Genomic DNA, 22256 nt, shown 5'->3' on the forward strand with positions numbered 1-22256 from the left:
TTTTGGGTGGTTTCTATTATGTAAGCCTCGCAAATCGACTTCAGACCTGAACTGGTCCCTAAAAATTTCGTTTTTGTAAATTTCTGAAAAATTTCAAGATTTGCTTCTAAACTTCTAAGCCTTATAACATCCCCAAAAAATAAAATATCATTCCCAAAACAATTCACACATGAAGTAGACATATGGGGAATGTAAAGTCATCACAATTTTTTGGGGTATTACTATGTATTACAGAAGTAGAGAAACTGAAACTTTGAAATTTGCAAATTTTTCCAAATTTTTGGTAAATTAGGTATTTTTTTGTGCAAAAAAAATAATTTTTTTGACTTCATTTTACCAGTGTCATGAAGTACAATATGTGACGAAAAAACAATCTCAGAATGGCCTGGATAAGTCAAAGCGTTTTAAAGTTATTAGCACTTAAAGTGACACTGGTCAGATTTCCAAAAAATGGCCTGGTCCTTAAGGTGAAAATGAGCCAGGTCCTTAAGGGGTTAAAGGGGTTGTCCCATGAAAAATATTCTACAGTTTTCAAACAAACACCTGGATCTGAACACTTTTGTAATTCCATGTAATTAAAAATTTAGCATAGCCAATGAGTTATTCAATAAAATATATCTGTATAGTGTCACCTGCTGTTTGGTATGTTTTTATTTCTTTGACTTGCTCACTGAGAAGGCCGCACATGCTCAGTTTAATCCTTCAACTACCTCCTGAGCTGTGATAGGGAGAGCATGGACACGCCTCTTGAGCTGCAGTAGAAAAGACACTCCCCTTGCGCTGCCAGCTTGATATAAATCTAGCAGAGCAATGAATGGAGAGATCTCTGGACATATGTGAGGTACAGGGATGGTTCTAGCTTTGTTAGAAAGAGATTATCATGAACTATATGATCTCCGATTTTTATTTTTTACATTAGTCATGGGACAACCCCTTTGAACCTCAGCCGTGTTAGCCCCCCCATATCAAAATTTTTGAACAAAACATATGCACTTGGTTAGATCTTTGTTAGATCAGGTTAGATCAATTGTTGTTTGCGTTAGATCTCACACAGAAGTAGAGATATTAACAGTTATTTGCAGGGGGGGCTAACCCGTCATCAGCCCCCCCTTATAAAAAAAAATTACCAAACAATTAGCTATTTTGGAAGATATTTGTTAGATCAGGTATGATCAACTAGTTGTTTTGTTAGATCTCACATAATTACAGACTTTGATGCAGAGTAATAGGCCTTCGTTAGATCCGGTAAGATCAAGTGGTTTCAATGTTAGATCTCATTTAATTACAGAGATATTTCACATGAAAAAACAGATATTAGGTAGTATTATTAAATAGGGGGGCTAGCCCCCCACATGCAATTTTCGGGTAAAATTTGATTCAGATTAATAGGCCTTCGTTAGATCCGGTAAGATCAAGTGGTTTCAACGTTAGATCTCATTTTTACAGAGATATTTCACATAAAAACACAGATATTAGGTATTGCTAAATAGGGGGGCTAGCCCCCCCCACATGCAATTTTCGGGTAAAATTTGATTCAGATTAATAGGCCTTCGTTAGATCCGGTAAGATCAAGTGGTTTCAACGTTAGATCTCATTTTTACAGAGATATTTCACATAAAAACACAGATATTAGGTAGTATTAAATAGGGGGGCTAGCCCCCCCCCCATGCATGCAGTTTACTGGTAAAATTTGATTCAGGCTAATAGGCCATCGTTAGATCCGGTAAGATCAAGTGTTTCAATGTTAGATCTCATATAATTACAGAGATATTATGGATATTTGGTATTACATAAGGGGGGCTAGCCCCCCCCACATGCAATTTTCAGGTAAAATTTGATGCAGACTAATATGCCTTCGTTAGATCCGGTAAGATCAAGTGGTTTCAACGTTAGATCTCATATAATTACAGAGATATTATGGATATTTGGTATTACATAAGGGGGGGCTAGCCCCCCCACATGCAATTTTCTTGTAAAATTTGATTTAGACTAATAGATCTGCATTAGATCCGGTAAGATCAAGTGGTTTCAACTTTAGATCTCATATAATTACAGAGATATTTCACATGAAAACACTGACATTAGGTAGTATTAAATAGTGGGGCTAGCCCCCCGCCCACATGCAATTTTTCTGGTAAAATTAGATTCAGACTAATAGGCCTTTGTTAGATCCGGTAGGATCAAGTGGTTTTAACATTAGATCTCATATAATTACAGAGATATTATGGATATTTGGTATTATATAAGGGTTGAGCTAGCCCCCCCACATGCAATTTTGTGGTAAAATTTGATTCAGACTAATAGATCTGCATTAGATCCGGTAAGATGAAGTGGTTTCAACGTTAGATCTCATATAATTACAGAGATATTATAAATATTTGGTATTACATAAGGGGGGGCTAGCCCCCCACATACAATTTTCTGGTAAAATTTCATTCAGGCTAATAGATCTGCATTAGATCTGCTAAGATCAAGTGGTTTCAACGTTAGATCTCATATAATTACAGAGATATTATGGATATTTGGTATTACATAAGGGGGGCTAGCCCCCCACATACAATTCTCGGGAAAAAATTCATTCAGGCTAATAGGCCTTCGTTAGAGCCGGTAAGATGAAGTGGTTTCAACGTTAGATCTCATATAAATTACAGAGATATTATAAATATTTGGTATTACATAAGGGGGGGCTAGCCCCCCACATACAATTTTCTGGTAAAATTTCATTCAGGCTAATAGATCTGCATTAGATCCGCTAAGATCAAGTGGTTTCAACGTTAGATCTCATATAATTACAGAGATATTATGGATATTTGGTATTACATAAGGGGGGCTAGCCCCCCACATATAATTCTCGGAAAAAAATTCATTCAGGCTAATAGGCCTTCGTTACATCCGGTAAGATCAAGTGGTTTCAACGTTAGATCTCATATAATTACAGAGATTTTTCACATGAAAACAGATATTAGGAAGTATTAAATAGGGGGGCTAGCTCCCCCTTATGTAATACCAAATATCCATAATATCTCTGTAATTACACTCACCTAAAGAATTATTAGGAACACGATAATAATACGGTGTTGGACCCCCTTTTGCCTTCAGAACTGCCTTAATTCTACGTGGCATTGATTCAACAAGGTGCTGGTAGCATTCTTTAGAAATGTTGGCCCATATTGATAGGATAGCATCTTGCAGTTGATGGAGATTTGAGGGATGCACATCCAGGGCACGAAGCTCCCGTTCCACCACATCCCAAAGATGCTCTATTGGGTTGAGATCTGGTGACTGTGGGGGCCATTTTAGTACAGTGAACTCATTGTCATGTTCAAGAAACCAATTTGAAATGATTCGAGCTTTGTGACATGGTGCATTATCCTGCTGGAAGTAGCCATCAGAGGATGGATACATGTTCTCATTCTGTTTACGTCAAATTCGGACTCTACCATTTGAATGTCTCAACAGAAATCGAGACTCATCAGACCAGGCAACATTTTTCCAGTCTTCAACAGTCCAATTTTGGTGAGCTCGTGCAAATTGTAGCCTCTTTTTCCAATTTGTAGTGGAGATGAGTGGTACCCGGTGGGGTCTTCTGCTGTTGTAGCCCATCCGCCTCAAGGTTGTGCGTGTTGTGGCTTCACAAATGCTTTGCTGCATACCTCGGTTGTAACGAGTGGTTATTTCAGTCAACGTTGCTCTTCTATCAGCTTGAATCAGTCGGCCCATTCTCCTCTGACCTCTAGCATCCACAAGGCATTTTTGCCCACAGGACTGCCGCATACTGGATGTTTTTCCCTTTTCACACCATTCTTTGTAAACCCTAGAAATGGTTGTGCGTGAAAATCCCAGTAACTGAGCAGATTGTGAAATACTCAGACTGGTCCGTCTGGCACCAACAACCATGCCACGCTCAAAATTGCTTAAATCACCTTTCTTTCCCATTCTGACATTCAGTTTGGAGTTCAGGAGATTGTCTTGACCAGGAGCACCCCCCTAAATCCATTGAAGCAACTGCCATGTGATTGGTTGACTAGATAATTGCATTAATGAGAAATAGAACAGGTGTTCCTAATAATTCTTTAGGTGAGTGTATATGAGATCTAACATTAAAACCACTTGATCTTACCGGAACTAACGAAGTCCTATTAGCCTGAATGAAATTTTACCAGAAAATTGCATGTGGGGGGGCTAGCCCCCCCTGACGTAATACCAAATATCCATAATATCTCTGTAATTATATGAGATCTAACGTTGAAACCACTTGATCTTACCGGATCTAACAAAGGCCTATTAGCCTGCATCAAATTTTACCAGAAAATTGCATTATGGGGGGCTAGCCACCCCTAAAGTAATACCAAATATCTCTGTAATTATATGAGATCTAACGTTGAAACCACTTGATCTTACCGGATCTAACGAAGGCTTATTAGCCTGCATCAAATTTTACCAGAAAATTGCATGTGGGGGGGCTAGCCCCCCTGACGTAATACCAAATATCCATAATATCTCTGTAATTATATGAGATCTAACGTTGAAACCACTTGATGTTACCGAATCTAATGAAGGCCTATTAGCCTCAATCTAATTTTACCAGAAAATTGCATGTGGGGGGGCTAGCCCCCCTATTTAATAATACTACCTCATATCTGTGTTTTTATGTGAAATATCTCTGTAATTAAATGAGATCTAACGTTGAAACCACTTGATCTTACCGGATCTAATGAAGGCCTTTTAGTCTGCATCAAATTTTACCAGAAAATTGCATGTGGGGGGGCTAGCCCCCCCTGACGTAATACCAAATATCCATAATATCTCTGTAATTAAATGAGATCTAACGTTGAAACCACTTTATCTTACCGGATCTAACGAAGGCCTATTAGTCTGAATCAAATTTTACCTGAAAATTGCACGTGGGGGGGCTAGCCCCCCTATTTAATAATACTACCTAATATCTGTGTTTTCATGTGAAATATCTCTGTAATTATATGAGATCTAACATTGAAACCATTTGATCTTACCGGATATAACGAAGGCCTATTACTCTGCATCAAATTTTACCTGAAAATTGCATGTGGGGGGGCTAGCCCCCCTCATTAATCACTTAATAAGTCTTTAATTATGTGAGATCTAACAAAACAACTAGTTGATCATACCTGATCTAACAAATATCTTCCAAAATAGCTAATTTTTTGGTCAATTTTTTGATAAGGGGGGGCTGATGACGGGTTAGCCCCCCCTGCAAATAACTGTTAATATCTCTACTTCTGTGTGAGATCTAACGCAAACAAAAATTTTGATATGGGGGGGCTAACACGGCTGAGGTCTATTTAAAGACCTCAGCCGTGTTAGCCCCCCCATATCAAAATTTTTGAACAAAACATATGCAGTTGGTTAGATCTTTGTTAGATCAGGTTAGATCAATTGTAGACAAAGATTTCGTAATTAAAGTTCAGGTCGAAATTACTTTTGAAAACTTTTAATGCAATTCCTTTAATTAATAATGGTGCAGTTAACAGTGCAAAGCGAACACTATTTTGCATTCAGGAGGTGCTAATTACAACCCTCAAACTTTCCGTCCACTAGGATAAGCATTACTGAGGCTTTATGTTAAAAAAAAAAAATACCAATCACAAAAATTAATTTGGAAAAAGCTAATCATGTCAAATGTACTGTAGCCCTTTGATTCTTGCATAAATACCAGTACTCAACATTCTTCACAGAAGTTTATGAATGCACCCCATGGGTTTGTCTAAGCTTATACACAGCTTAAAGGGATTCTGTCATCAGAAATTAGTCCTATAAGCTAAATATATAGCGATGTCCCTTGTAAAACACTGAATCCTAAAATGAGTTTATCAAATGCCCCTGTGGCTCTATATTCATAAAAAAAAAGGTTTATATCACCTGTTAATCACTTCAAAATGTGTCCAAGGGGACGTCTCATGGTGAAAGGGCTGCAGCCATCTATCTCGTTTAGGTGCCCAGCGCCGCCTTCTGAGCTGAAATCGCCGCCCTCCCTTTCATTCGATCAGCCTACCTCACGTCATCACTGCATCTCTAACCACCGCTCGCTTCATCCAGATCCCGCGCGTGCGCACTAGGTTGGATGGCTGGGATGGGCTGTAATAGGGCAGTCAGTGGAGGTTCGAGCAAAGTGCGCCGGCCGGCGCATGCGCACTTCGCTAAACGAGGCCGCTGCCAGTAGTGCGCACGGGCGCATCAGGTTATACCTAGTGCGCACGCGCGGGATCTGGATGAAGCGAGCGGTGGTTAGAGATGCAGTGATGACGTGAGGTAGGCGGATCGAATGAAAGGGAGGGCGGCAATTTCAGCTCAGAAGGCGGCGCTGGGCACCTAAACGAGATGGCTGCAGCCGAGCACCTTTCACCATGAGACGTCCCCTTGGACACATTTTGAAGTGATTGACAGGTGATATAAACCTCTTTTTTATGAATATAGAGCCACAAGGGCATTTGATAAACTCACTTTAGGATTCAGTGTTTTACAAGGGACATCGCCATATGTTTAGCTTATAGGACTAATTTCTGATGACAGAATCCCTTTAAAACATATATTACAAAATTCTGTGTATTTAAAGCACAGATTAAAGAAATGATAGACAAGATAGATTGACAGATATAGATCATATATTGTACTGATGCCTTACCATGACTGGTTGGTGATGTTGAGTAAGTATCTATTGTCGCTGCTGTACTATAATTCTTTGAAACAAAAGGCCTATCATGGGATGCAGACTCTAAGATTTCATTGGTAGGTTCCATGCTTCCATCTAACCTGTTTATAAAAAATGTAAGTTAAATAGCAAATAAAAAGTGGTACAGAAAATACAGGACTAGATAACTTTTCAAATGCTAAGATTTTTCCTAATCCATGTTTATGTAAATAATAAATCTTACAGTAAAATTAACCCATTTTCAACCACACCATACAAATTAACAGGCTGATGAACTTGTCCCTTTGTCTGCAGCAAGGTAAATAACATGCCAAGTTGGATGGCATTGAGTGATCCTGCACCCATGAAAACAGAGCTCATATAGAATGCTGTGTTCCCGAAAGTAGAAGCACTGCTTACCACTACATTTGAGTGGTTGTCAGGGAACCTGGAGACATCAGTGAAGACAACACAAGGATTCACTGTGTAGAGAAGGCTTGGAGGCATGCAGAGAAAACACAATGAGGGACATTTAACAAGAGTGGCAGATCCATACGCCGGTCTTGATCTCCCTGCAATGGTGTGAGATGCGCCTAATGTATTAAGAGGCAGAAGCCTCTTAACAAATCAGGCGCAACTCTGCCCTGCTATACCCCGGAAACTGAAGTCTACTTCAGCTACGGGTTGGCGTAGATTTCAATAATAAAATCCGCCACTGTCTGGTGAAAGTTATAGTAAATGTGGTGGACGGCATGAAACCCTACCCCCTCCCACCAAGCCCTGCCCCTTTTCAGCGGCACTTTGGAAAAGTGCTGAAAAGCTCAAAAAGTCACAAATTTTAGTGCACACATGGCATGCCCCATGCAACTTTTTTTTTACGACACAATAGTGCCATAAAGAGCTTGATAAATGTCCCCCATCGCCTGTATATATAGATCACTTATAGATCACTAGAAACTGAGACCTATGGGCTGTTACTATAAGATCACTGTTCTCAGCTATTTATAGACTACTCACAAAAAGTTAGGGATACATTTCAGGATGAACCTAAAATGCACTCTAACCTTTACAGGTGACCTTAAAGGGGTTATCTCATCTTGCTACTTCATTCTCAATTGCTGCCAGCTAGCTGTTCACTTCCTGGTTTTTCTGCTGCTAAGGCTGGGCGGGCTTAGGCAGCTAGAGTGAAGGCCCGGCCACACCTCCTTATGACATCACACTGAGAGCTGAGTCCTGTGCTGTTCATGTGAAGAGTATGACTCATCAGTCTGCAGTGTCTGAGGGGAATGGTCACTCAGAGAGCCATGTGAAGTGAGCTCAGTGCACAGTAACACGTGGCTGTTCTGCAGTTTTACACATAAAATCTCTGTCTGATCTTTTACAAACCCATTCTGTGCATCAAAAACTATAATTCCATATTATACATTAGCCCAAAAGCTTGACCAACCCCCACCCACCAGCACTGATGCAGATTTGTTTCCATTACAGCTGTACTCCAGTTGTGTAGAAACCTTACACTATGTATCTTTATAGATGCATATACAGCTCAGCTACATGTGTCTTCTCCAGTCCCCTAACATCACTTTGGCTGAATGGCTTCCTATACAGCTGTGCTACATCTGTTTTTATCTTCAACCAGCACTGTGTCAGAACACCCGGATATTCAGCTCTGCTACATCTGTTTCTCTTTCACCAGCCCCCAAGTGCCTCCATCTGCCCCCAAGTGTCTCCATCTGCCCCCAATCGGCCTCATATAGCCCCCAATCGGCCTCATATAGCCCCCAAATGCCTCATATAGCCCCCTATATGCCTCATATAGCCCCCCCGTTGGAGCCTATTTTCAACGCAGCTCAAAGGAAAATAGATCTGCGCATGCGTGGCTGGTGACGTGCGCGATCTCGAGAAGAATTGAGGCCGCCACTAGATCACCAGGGAATGAAGTGCGCAGGCGCGGCCCATGGATGCGGCCGGTGAGCGGTGGCCGTATCCATGGGCAGCGACTATAAACAATGCTATATGATTTTTCAATTTTATTCAAAACCTATAGGATTTAGAAAAAGGATTATATTTAGGAAAAGCCTCAGGGGGGGGGGGGGGGGGGGATGAAACATGATTACCCAGATGATAATACCCCTTTAATGTGACCTTCTCTAAACTTTTGAATACACATGTTCAACTGTTCAATGTTTCAGTACTTTTTGCACAACTTGCTGTTCTCTAACAAGGAGCTTAACGGCAAAATTCACACCAGATGTTTGATCCATGAATCTGACAATACATTTTGTGGTTCAATTAGAATTGGTTCACATTTTGATATCATGAGACCAAAACGACACCTAACAATTGATCAACAGTACCTCGCCATTGTGAGGCTTCAAGCAGGATGGTCTCAGACAGAAGTGGCCAAAAAAAATAAAATAAAAAATAAAGTTAAAAACACTCCTTTTTTCCACTGAAAATAAGTCTCTTCAAAGAAAAAAATGGCAAAAATAAAATCTCCACATATTTGGTATTACCGCGTCTGTAACAACCTGCGCTACACAGTTATGATGCAAATTATCCCATACTGTGAATAATGCCAATATTGCTGCTTATTGCTTATTTGCCACATAAAAAAAAACCTGAATAAACAGCAATCAAATAATGATACCAATGAAAATCAAAAGCTTATTTTTTTTTATTGGGCAAAAGTAGTAAAACATAAAAAAAAAAACTGTATGTATTTGGTATCCCCAAAATGGCGCCATTGAAAAATACAGCGATGATCTTTTCAATTCTCAGCCCATGTAAAGGGCCCTCAACTCTTTCATGACGGGAGATTTTCCATTTTTTAGTTTTCGTTTTTTTACTCCCAGCTGTCACAAAGGCATAACTTTTTTATTTTTCTGTTCACATAGCTGTATGAGGGCTTGTTTTTTGTGGGACAAGATGCCCTTTCTAATGGCTCTATTGACGGTTGCACACAATTGGCAAAAAACACAATTTCAGAAGTTTTTTGGGGTTTTGTTTTCACGGCGTTCACTATATCATACAACTGACCAGTTACTTTCATTCTCCAGGTCAGTACGAATCCAGCAATACCACATACAGTACAGACCAAAAGTTTGGACACACCTTCTCATTCTAAGAGTTTTCTTTATTTTCATGACTATGAAAATTGTAGATTCACACTGAAGGCATCAAAACTATGAATTAACACATGTGGAATTCTATACATAACAAACAAGTGTGAAACAACTGAAAATATGTCACATTCTAGGTTCTTCAAAGTAGCCACCTTTTGCTTTGATTACTGCTTTGCACACTCTTGGCATTCTCTTGATGAGCTTCAAGAGGTAGTCCCCTGAAATGGTTTTCACTAGAGTTGAGCGAACACCTGGATGTTCGGGTTCGAGAAGTTCGGCCGAACTTCCCGGAAATGTTCAGGTTCGGGATCCGAACCCGACCCGAACTTCGTCCCAAACCCGAACCCCATTGAAGTCAATGGGGACCCAAACTTTTCGGCACTAAAAAGGCTGTAAAACAGCCCAGGAAAGAGCTAGAGGGCTGCAAAAGGCAGCAACATATAGGTAAATCCCCTGCAAACAAATGTGGATAGGGAAATGAAATAAAATTAAAATAAAATAAAAATTAACCAATATCAATTGGACAGAGGTCCCATAGCAGAGAATCTGGCTTCACGTCAGCAGAGAATCAGTCTCTTCATGCCATAGCAGAGAATCTGGCTTCACGTCACCCACCACTGTAACAGTCCATTGTCATATATTTAGGCCCCGGCACCCAGGCAGAGGAGAGAGGTCCCATAACAGAGAATCTGGCTTCATGTCAGCAGAGAATCAGTCTGCATGTCATAGCAGAGAATCAGGCTTTACGTCACCCAACACTGTAACAGTCCATTGTCAGATATTTAGGCCCAGGCACCCAGGCAGAGGAGAGAGGTCCCGTAACAGAGAATCTGGCTTCATGTCAGCAGAGAATCAGTCTGCATGTCCTAGCAGAGAATCATGCTTTACGTCACCCAACACTGGAACAGTCCATTGTCAGATATTTAGGCCCAGGCACCCAGGCAGAGGAGAGAGGTCCCGTAACAGAGAATCTGGCTTCATGTCATAGCAGAGAACCAGGCTTCACGTCACCCACCACTGGAACAGGCCACTGTCACATATTTAGGCCCAGGCACCCAGGCAGAGGAGAGGTTCATTCAACTTTGGGTTGCCCCGCAATATAATGGTAAAATGAAAATAAAAATAGGATTGAATGAGGAAGTGCCCTGGAGTACAATAATATATTGTTAAGGGGAGGTAGTTAATGTCTAATCTGCACAAGGGATGGACAGGTCCTGTGGGATCCATGCCTGGTTCATTTTTATGAACGTCAGCTTGTCCACATTGGCTGTAGACAGGCGGCTGCGTTTGTCTGTAATGACGCCCCCTGCCGTGCTGAATACACGTTCAGACAAAACGCTGGCCGCCGGGCAGTCCAGCACCTCCAAGGCATAAAAGGCTAGCTCTGGCCACGTGGACAATTTGGAGACCCAGAAGTTGAATGGGGCCGAACCATCAGTCAGTACGTGGAGGGGTGTGCACAGGTACTGTTCCACCATGTTATTGAAATGTTGCCTCCTGCTAACACGTTCCGTATCAGGTGGTGGTGCAGTTAGCTGTGGCGTGGTGACAAAACTTTTCCACATCTCTGCCATGCTAACCCTGCCCTCAGAGGAGCTGGCCGTGACACAGCTGCGTTGGCGACCTCTTGCTCCTCCTCTGCCTTCGCCTTGGGCTTCCACTTGTTCCCCTGTGACATTTGGGAATGCTCTCAGTAGCGCGTCTACCAACGTGCGCTTGTACTCGCACATCTTACTATCACGCTCCAGTGCATGAAGTAAGGTGGGCACATTGTCTTTGTACCGTGGATCCAGCAGGGTGGCAACCCAGTAGTCCGCACACGTTAAAATGTGGGCAACTCTGCTGTCGTTGCGCAGGCACTGCAGCATGTAGTCGCTCATGTGTGCCAGGCTGCCCAGAGGTAAGGACAAGCTGTCCTCTGTGGGAGGCGTATCGTCATCGTCCTGCGTTTCCCCCCAGCCAAGCACCAGTGATGGGCCCGAGCTGCGTTGGGTGCCAGCCCGCTGTGAACCTGCTTCATCCTCATCCTCCTCCACCTCCTCCTCATCCTCATCCTCCAGTAGTGTGCCCTGTCTGGCCACATTTGTACCTGGCCTCTGGTGTTGCAAAAAACCTCCCTCTGAGTCACTTCGAAGAGACTGGCTTGAAAGTGCTAAAAATGACACCTTTTCCTCCTCCTCCTCCTGGGCCACCTCCTCTTCCATCATCGCCCTAAGTCTTTTCTCAAGGAGACATAGAAGTGGTATTGTAACGCTGATAACGGCGTCATCGCCAATGGCCATGTTGGTGGAGTACTCGAAACAGCACAACAGGGCACACAGGTCTCGCATGGAGGCCCAGTCATTGGTGGTGAAGTGGTGCTGTTCCGCAGTGCGACTGACCCGTGCGTGCTGCAGCTGAAACTCCACTATGGCCTGCTGCTGCTCGCACAGTCTGTCCAGCATGTGCAAGGTGGAGTTCCACCTGGTGGGCACGTCGCATATGAGGCGGTGAGCGGGAAGGCCGAAGTTACGCTGTAGCGCAGACAGGCGAGCAGCGGCAGGATGTTAACGCCGGAAGCGCGAACAGACGGCCCACACTTTATGCAGCAGCTCTGACATGTCGGGGTAGTTGTGAATTAACTTCTGCACCACCAAGGCTCACCGGCAGCAACCACTCGTCGGTCTGTTGTTCTATACCCCGCCACAACTCCTGTGCGGTGTGGGGCCTGTCCCCCAAACATATGAGTTTCAGAACGGCCTGCTGATGTTTACCCCGGGCTGTGCTGAAGTTGGTGGTGAAGGTGTGTGGCTGACTGGATGAGCAGGTGGAAGAAGAGGAGGAGGAAGCTGAGTAGGAGGAGGAGGAGACAGGAGGCAAAGAATGTTGCCCTGCGATCCTTGGCGGCGGAAGGACGTGCGCCAAACAGCTCTCCGCCTGGGGCCCAGCCGCCACTATATTTACCCAGTGTGCAGTTAGGGAGATATAGCGTCCCTGGCCGTGCTTACTGGTCCACGTATCTGTGGTTAGGTGGACCTTGCCACAGATGGCGTTGCGCAGTGCACACTTGATTTTATCGGATACTTGGTTGTGCAGGGAAGGCACGGCTCTCTTGGAGAAGTAGTGCCGGCTGGGAACAACATACTGTGGGACAGCAAGCGACATGAGCTGTTTGAAGCTGTCTGTGTCCACCAGCCTAAATGACAGCATTTCATAGGCCAGTAGTTTAGAAATGCTGGCATTCAGGGCCAAGGATCGAGGGTGGCTAGGTGGGAATTTACGCTTTCTCTCAAATGTTTGTGAGATGGAGAGCTGAACGCTGCCGTGTGACATGGTTGAGATGCTTGGTGACGCAGGTGGTGGTGTTGGTGGTACATCCCATGTTTGCTGGGCGGCAGGTGCCAACGTTCCTCCAGAGGCGGAGGAAGAGGCCGAGGCGGCGGCAGCAGCAGCAGAAGAGGCCGAGGCGGCAGCAGCAGAAGAGGTAGCAGGGGGAGCCTGAGTGACTTCTTTGTTTTTAAGGTGTTTACTCCACTGCAGTTCATGCTTTGCATGCAGGTGCCTGGTCATGCAGGTTGTGCTAAGGTTCAGAACGTTAATGCCTCGCTTCAGGCTCTGATGGCACAGCGTGCAAACCACTCGGGTCTTGTCGTCAGCACATTGTTTGAAGAAGTGCCATGCCAGGGAACTCCTTGAAGCTGCCTTTGGGGTGCTCGGTCCGAGATGGCGGCGGTCAGTAGCAGGCGGAGTCTCTTGGCGGCGGGTGTTCTGCTTTTGCCCACTGCTCCCTCTTTGTCTTTTGCTACGCTGTTGGCTCGGTCTCACCACTGCCTCTTCCTCCGAATTCTGAAAGTCAGTGGCACGACCTTCATTCCATGTGGGGTCTAGGACCTCATCGTCCCCTGCATCGTCTTCCACCCAGTCTTCCTCCCTGACCTCCTGTTCAGTCTGCACACTGCAGAAAGACGCAGCAGTTGGCACCTGTGTTTCGTCATCATCAGAGACGTGCTGAGGTGGTATTCCCATGTCCTCATCATCAGGAAACATAAGTGGTTGTGCGTTAGTGCATTCTATCTCTTCCACCCCTGGGGAAGGGCTAGGTGGATGCCCTTGGGAAACCCTGCCAGCAGAGTCTTCAAACAGTATAAGAGACTGCTGCATAACTTGAGGCTCAGACAGTTTCCCTGATATGCATGGGGGTGATGTGACAGACTGATGGGCTTGGTTTTCATGCGCCATCTGTGCGCTTTCTGCAGAAGACTGGGTGGGAGATAATGTGAACGTGCTGGATCCACTGTCGGCCACCCAATTGACTAATGCCTGTACCTGCTCAGGCCTTACCATCCTTAGAACGGCATTGGGCCCCACAAAATATCGCTGTAAATTCTGCTGGCTACTGGGACCTGAGGTAGTTGGTTCACTAGGACGTGTGGCTGTGGCAGAACGGCCACGTCCTCTCCCAGCACCAGAGGGTCCACTAACACCACCACGACCATGTCCGCGTCCCTTACTATATGTTTTCCTCATTATTACCGTTCACCACAATAAGAAAAATATTATTCGGGCCAATGTATTGAATTAAAATTCGGGCCTTTTTTTACAGACACCTAACACTAAGTCTATCTGGCTATCTATTTAGGTACCGTATTACACTAATACACGCACACCAGCAATGATAGATTTAGCTGAATATAAATTTGAGGCCTATTATTTAAGCGCTGGGTGACAGGTATACGTTTGGTATACGTTTACGGACAGAATTAGACTTGGATCTGCACTGTAGCGTGTGTGTGAAGTTCTTGAGAATTACCCTATCTGCACCTTGAATCTAATATACCCTTTTAGGGATAGATTTAAAGTAGGCCTGATACAGCAGAAACCACTAATTTTGAGAATTGCAAATTTGGGAATTGTTTTTCAACCCAGAACAAAAACTGTGCTTCGACGGACAGTAAAAATGACTTGACCAGCTAAAACAGTACAGATTTGGATGAATATAAATGTGAGGCCTATTTTTTAGGCGCTGGGTGACAGGTATACGTTTAATCACAGAATTAGACTTGGATCTGCACTGCAGCGTGTGTGTTAAGTTTTTGAGAATTACCCTATCAGCACCTTGAATCTAATATACCCTTTTAGGGATAGATTTAAAGTAGGCCTGATACAGCAGAAACCACTAATTTTGAGAATTGCAAATTTGGGAATTGTTTTTCAACCCAGAACAAAAACTGTGCTTTGACGGACAGTAAAAATAACTTGACCAGCTAAAGCAGTAATGACAGATTTGGATTAATATAAATGTGAGGCCTATTTTGTAGGCGCTGGGAGACAGGCTCAACTTGCCCCTGATGTAGTATATGGCCAAAAAATAACCACACTATTGATGGTTAAATGCACTTGATGAAAGCTTGACCCTGATGTAGGATATAGAAAAAATTAACCACACTATTGATGGTTAAATGCACTTGGGTGACAAGGTCAGCTTGCCCCTGATGTAGTATATGGCCAAAAAATAACCACACGATTGATGGTTAAATGCACTTGATGAAAGCTTGACCCTGATGTAGGATATAGCAAAAAATAACCACACTATTGATGGTTAAATGCACTTGGATGACAAGGTCAGCTTGCCCCTGATGTAGTATATGGCCAAAAAATAACCACACTATTGATGGTTAAATGCACTTGATGAAAGCTTGACCCTGATGTAGGATATAGCAAAAAATAACCACACTATTGATGGTTAAATGCACTTGGATGACAAGGTCAGCTTGCCCCTGATGTAGTATATGGCCAAAAAATAACCACACTATTGATGGTTAAATGCACTTGATGAAAGCTTGACCCTGATGTAGGATATAGCAAAAAATAACCACACTATTGATGGTTAAATGTACTTGGTGGCAGCTTGTGCTGGCGCACAAACAAGCCACAAAATGGCCGCCGATCACCCCAGAAAAAAGTGACTGAAAAACGCTCTGGGCACCCTAAAAACACTGAGCAATTGAATAGCAGCAGTTCAATGATCCACAGCTGTAGATCGATCACTGAATGAAGTCTTTTGGAGGAGTTAATCACTGCCTAATCTCGCCCTAACGTCGCAGCTGCAACCTCTCCCTACACTTGTATCAGCAGAGTGACGTGCAGCGCTACGTGACCCAAGCTTATATAGAGGCTGGGTCACATGATGTACTGGCCAATCACAGCCATGCCAATAGTAGGCAAGGCTGTGATGGCCTCTTGGGGCAAGTAGTATGATGCTTGTTGATTGGCTGCTTTGCAGCCTTTCAAAAAGCGCCAAGAAAGCGCCGAACACCGAACCCGAACTTTTACGAAAATGTTCGGGTTCGGGTCCGTGTCACGGACACCCCAAAATTCGGTACGAACCCGAACTATACAGTTCGGGTTCGCTCATCCCTAGTTTTCACTTCACAGGTGTGCCCTGTCAGGTTTAATAAATGGGATTTCTTGCCTTATAAATGGGGTTGGGACCATCAGTTGCGTTGAGGAGAAGTCAGGTGGATACACATCTGATAGTTCTACTGAATAGACTGTTAGAATTTGTATTATGGCAAGAAAAAAGCAGCTAAGTAAAGAAAAACGAGTGGCCATCATTACTTTAAGAAATGAAGGTCAGTGAGTCAGCCGAAAAATTGGGAAAACTTTGAAAGTAAGGGCTATTTGACCATGAAGGAGAGTGATGGGGTGCTGCGCCAGATGACCTGGCCTCCACAGTCACCGGACCTGAACCCAATCGAGATGGTTTGGGGTGAGCTGGACCGCAGAGTGAAGGCAAAAGGGCCAACAAGTGCTAAGCATCTCTGGGAACTCCTTCAAAACTGTTGGAAGACCATTTCAGGGGACTACCTCTTTAAGCTCATCAAGAGAATGCCAAGAGTGTGCAAAGCAGTAATCAAAGCAAAAGATGGCTACTTTGAAGAACCTAGAATATGACATATTTTCAGTTGTTTCACACTTGTTTGTTATGTATATAATTCCACATGTGTTAATTCATAGTTTTGATGCCTTCATAGTCATGAAAATAAAGAAAACTCTTTGAATGAGAAGGTGTGTCCAAACTTTTGGTCTGTACTGTATGTATATTTTTTATTTCATTTTTATACTGAAAAAAAAAAGACTAAACTTGAAAATAATACATTTTTTCTCTTGGTCTCCATCTCCACCTAGCTCTGTGGAGCGATCTGTACTTTTCAGTGATACCATATTGGGTCGTGGTCGACTTTTTGATCACTTTTTATTTAAATCTTTTGTGGAAGGAGGAACAACCAAAAAAGGACGAATCGGCCATTTTGACTTTTTTTTTCCCATTTCACAGTTTTCTGTATGGGATTAAATCTTAATAGAACAGGCATTTTTGCATGCCGTGATACCTATTTCTTTATTTTTATGTTCTTTTTTTTTCTCATTTTGGGGAAAGGGATTTTAATTTTTATACTTTTTATTTATTTATTTTTTTAATTTATAAAAAAACATTTTTTATTTTTACACTTATTTTTATAGTTCCCATAAGGAACTATAACAAGCAGTCATTGGATTGCTTTTTTCATAGATTCCAATACAATGGCATTGGAGTCTATGAGGGTTTTACTGTATTTCTATGGGCCCTGCTACAAGGCAAAGGCTCCATAGAAATTACTAAGCAGCAGCCTCCTGTCACACAGGAGGACAGGGGCTGCTGCTTACACACTCCGGTCCCCTCGATCCCTCCCGGAAGGGGGCGCGCTTCAGCATTAAGTGTTAAATGTCCGTGACTGGCATCACCGCCGGTCACGGACATTAGCCGCGGGTACCTGCTGTATAAAACATCTTTAAAGTCCTGGCCGCCGACGTATATAGCTGTATGGCAATCGGGAAGGGGTTAAGTAACATGTTATATTTATTATATGAGTTGTTTGCCAGGGATTTTACCACTTTTACAAAATAAAACCAGTTTTTATGGAAAAAAGGTCTAATTTATTTTTTAATAAACATTATTTACTATAATTACATTTTTTTTTTTAATAATCTACTAGAGAACATCATTTTTATAATGCATTGGTATATCGTATACACCAATGCGTTATAGACTCTCTGTAAGAGTTACAAGCTGTCCGTTATGCAATGCAAACAGTCGTGTTACGCTTCGAGCTGCCATAGAAACGTATAGGCACCTTATGATTCCGTTTGCAGTGGACCCAACAATAGGCAGCCCCCTGCCTCTGTCTAACTGCCTAGGTACCGTGGCAGAGGTTGAACACAAACTGTACAGGCTGCACTGATACACCACTCTGGACAGTGAAAAATCTCACGTGTAGAGACTTTGCAAAAGGTTATATTGCTTGTCATCATTACAATGACCTCTGGATACATGTACAGCTAAAATAGTTTTTTTTTGTTTTCAACATTGTAGAGATGTTATGCATTGCACCATGTACAATCTGTAATCTAATAAATAAGTTTCATGTACAAAGATTGCTCTCTTCCTTACTTGTGTTGTTTCATTAGTGTACACTCTCCACCCTCTTGTGGGTCAAGGTTGTAGATGTACAGGTAACCATCTGCAGCAGCAACTAGAAGTCTTGGGATCTTTTGAATTCTAAACAGAAAAATATCAACATGGAAAACGAAACAGTACAGAACCTTTTACCGCTCATTTATAAATTTACATGGATACACTAATATACAGTTGAGTAGTATTGGTACACCACACGGAACAGTGTGTGGATTTTCAGTACAATGGTGAATTGTGTCATTTAAATAAGTTTTCAGATGATTCAGTGATAGTTGGTTGAATTTAAGGGAATGTGTCATCAAAAAATGACTTTCACACAGGATCTTCCATTCACAAGAGGCGATTGTCACAGCTTATTTATTCTTTCCTTGTGACCTCTGCACAGGTCACAGAGCATGCCTAGAAAACTCTCCCATAGAGCTCAATATGGTCAGCCTCAATATGGTCAGCTCCAGGCCATTGTGTCTATGGCCCATGCAGATGCTGTAAAGCTAATTTTTTTTTTTATGTTTTCCAAATGCTGTTAAGAACAGCTCAGGAAATATGGCCACCATAATCATGTTCAGAAAACTGAATGAAAAAAACTGCAATTACAAAATAAATAAAGATTAGAAAAATAGGATATGCGTCACTGAAACTGAAAAGTGCAGATTGATGGTGTTTATAAGAGGGGGTTAAACAGATGATATTTTTCCAGTTCCTCCCTCATGACAGCACCACAGGAGGATGTTTCCCTTTGGCCTTCTTGGGCAGGAAACAGAGAGGTTAAATAAAATCCTGCCATCTCCACTCTCTTGCTTGTGTTTTCCTGTCCCTACAGAGAATAGACATGTTTGTTACTCTGGGGATGAAGATATTTCTACAAGAAGACTTTCAGGACCTTAGGTTGGGACTAGAAATCGGGGGGGGGGGGGGGGGGTCCAGACTCTACTTTCAGTTCCTGAATAGCCTTGCTAACACCTCTCGGGGTAGAGTTCCTTTAGTAGTCCGGAATCCACCTGACTGTGTGGGAAGACTATAGGTGGGTTCCTGTAGGCCTAGGTTTGATCGGGGTATGAAATTCATCCTCTTTCTTCCTACCATATAAGTGGCCGTGTCAGCACATCTTATAGTGTGGTCCCCTGGCTTGCTCCAAACCCTGGTAAGTAATGCAGCTGGTGGTTACCTCACTATTGATGGCTATGGATTCATGGAGCTTGGATCTGCTGTTCCCTGGGAGGAGTTCAGCAGGGTCACACCTTAGTGCGCACAAAACAGTCAGCAGCTGAAATGGGGGCCATTCCCCTCTTCTTACCAATGCAGTATAAGCAAGCTGTATGACAATACTGGTGCTTGCTTTGGCAGCACATATACAAAAATTGATAAGCAAACCATGTAGGCAACTTTTCAGGTAGCCAGACTGATTGCCTCAAGAGTACTAATACTTCTCTTGTGGGTATATGATTTTATTAGAAACAGGTTTGTCTGCTGCAGAGCTAAATCTTTTCAGTTCTAGAAAACCTGTAGTTTGCTTTCTGTGAATTAATTACACTTTGTGTGTGGTTTTAATAGGCTGGCTTAGGCAACAGTATCACTTATTAGAACAAAACATACAATGCAACAGCTCTCTGCAAACCAAATAAAGTACAAAAATGCATTATAATTGCTAATGCAATGCCTATAAATTAGAGATGCTTAGCAAATACATTTTGTACAAAATTATTTGAGCCCGTCTGACACACGTCAAGGCGATCTCTGTAAGACGGCAACCTAACACTAAAGTCTACCTGTTATGTGCCATGACGGCTACCATACAATTCAGGCCTGCTGCCAAAATTCCCTCCGGGGGCTCGGCTTGCTGCAAAAATGCTAAATGTGTGGAAAGATGTTGGAGATGTTTTACCAAGCGGTTAGAGAAGTTTTACCAAACTGATATGGCAAGTAAATCGTTTTTTGCAGTGGTGATGTGGGGCACCAGCATTAGAGCTTGTGTTTAGAATAGAATTAATGAGCTAATTTGAAAGACAAACTCCTATAGGGATATGTGGATCCTTACCATGTCAACAGAATAAATAAGTGACCACAAAGTATAATGCATAAATACATAATTTTATTATAAGCAACAAGATGCACATGATTGACATAACACAATACATAAAAACAAGGTTAAAAACCAAACGGGCTGGTGGTGCATGGTTGGTGGACCATTAAATAAAGTGCGAGTGCAAAAGGATCAGATCTACAAATAGTTTTTACAAATAATATTAAAGTAAAGTAGTGCTATAAAAGGAAAAAATGAATGTTAATACTGACCACATAAAACTCCACAGCAAACACAAGTACTACCAGTCCACTCCCTGACGCGCGTTTCGCGTACTGCTTTTTCAAGGGGTGATGGCTAGACTGGCGATGGTGCTCCATATAAATATGGTACAAATTACAATGCAGGTGGTTACAAAGGACGTTCATTGGCCCCAAAAATTAAACAGAAGTTCAGGTAGAGTGTAATTGGTTAAGGGACCATTGGCTGCCGCCTCCCCTGTGTATTATAATGAATGCCGCTCGCTGTATGGCGCCTGAATCCCTGCACATGTGCACCGTGGGTGCGCACGCCACCCAGTCCGCACAAAACTCAATTAGATGACATACTTATGGAAGCAGTTGCATCTGGAGTGATTACGAAATCTGTATATGAAGGCATCCGGTAACACCGACACTGTACTTGTTGCCCAAAGTACATAACTCTCTGTCCAAACCACCAGGCAGACCAACTGTATCTGGGCAAGGGGGTTTATGTGAACCAGTATGTAGATTTCTGGACTTTTACTTGAAATCCTGTGTTGAGTGTTTACCTTCATTTGTACGAGACTCCACAGATGTTTTGAAGCGACTGGATGATATTAAGATGGAGAATGACATGGTTTTGGTATCTTGTGATGTTGAATCTTTATATACCTGTATTCGTCACGATCTAGGCCTCAGGGACGCACATTTTTTTCTGAAGATGAGAAACTTGACACCTGAAATTGTTGACCTGCTGATGGAACTATTACATTTTGCCCTTACACATAATTATTTTTATTGTTTAAAGATCACAATTTTTTACATCCAGGGGTGGCGATGGACACGAAATGTGCGCCATCGTATGCAAATTTATTTTTGGGACATTGGAAACGTGAACTTGTCCAGGTGTCCCTGGATGAGGCGGATGGTCAGATGATATAATGGATGACATTCATAAATGACATCCTGTTCGTATAGCAGGGATCCCGATGCGCACTTGATTCCTTCCTCATTAGGCTCAATGCGAATGATTGGAACATTTCCCTGACGCAAATTGCTCCTTCGAAACAGATTACTTTTTTGGACATCAACATCAAAGTGCCCACAATGGGAATCTTGGAAACGTGTATATCGTAAGGAAACTGCTGTTAATGCCCTACTTCATGCGTCTTCTTGTATATAGGAGCTACACTGCGAGCGCCCGCCAGGCCTCCTTACTGCCAAGAAGTTAGTAGTACAGCGCTGGATTTAAGATGATTTGAATACTTTAACAATACCCACAAGTTAGAAATGATTACACTACAGTGAGCAGGGCCCGGTGTAGTAGAATACAGTGACTGCACAGGGCCCCGCTGCCATCACAGAACCAGATGCCGGACCCCATTCACTAAACAGGGACACTGTCATGGGGGATCTGTGGATGACACATTAGATAAGATGCTATATACAGTACAGACCAAAAGTTTGGACACACCTTCTCATTCAAAGAGTTTTCTTTATTTTCATGACTTTGAAAATTGTAGATTCACACTGAAGGCATCTATGAATTAACACATGTGGAATTATATACATAACAAACAAGTGTGAAACAACTGAAAATATGTCATATTCTAGGTTCTTCAAAGTAGCCACCTTTTGCTTTAATTACTGCTTTGCACACTCTTGGCATTCTCTTGATGAGCTTCAAGAGGTAGTCCCCTGAAATGGTTTT

General features: G+C 42.7%; 1 protein-coding gene across 1 annotated transcript in view; it reads right to left on the bottom strand.

Moving 5' to 3' along the window:
* Positions 1-22256, bottom strand: part of WIPI2 (WD repeat domain, phosphoinositide interacting 2) — a 159245-nt gene that overhangs the window by 76804 nt on the left and 60185 nt on the right. The window contains exons 4-5 of the mRNA XM_040439361.1: positions 18260-18367; positions 6662-6789 (exon numbers count right to left, since the gene is read on the bottom strand). Coding sequence (XP_040295295.1) covers positions 6662-6789; positions 18260-18367 — 236 coding nt within the window. The remainder of the gene's footprint in view (positions 1-6661; positions 6790-18259; positions 18368-22256) is intronic.

This window comes from Bufo bufo, chromosome 7 (assembly GCF_905171765.1).
Source record: "Bufo bufo chromosome 7, aBufBuf1.1, whole genome shotgun sequence".
Classification (NCBI taxonomy): domain Eukaryota; kingdom Metazoa; phylum Chordata; class Amphibia; order Anura; family Bufonidae; genus Bufo; species Bufo bufo.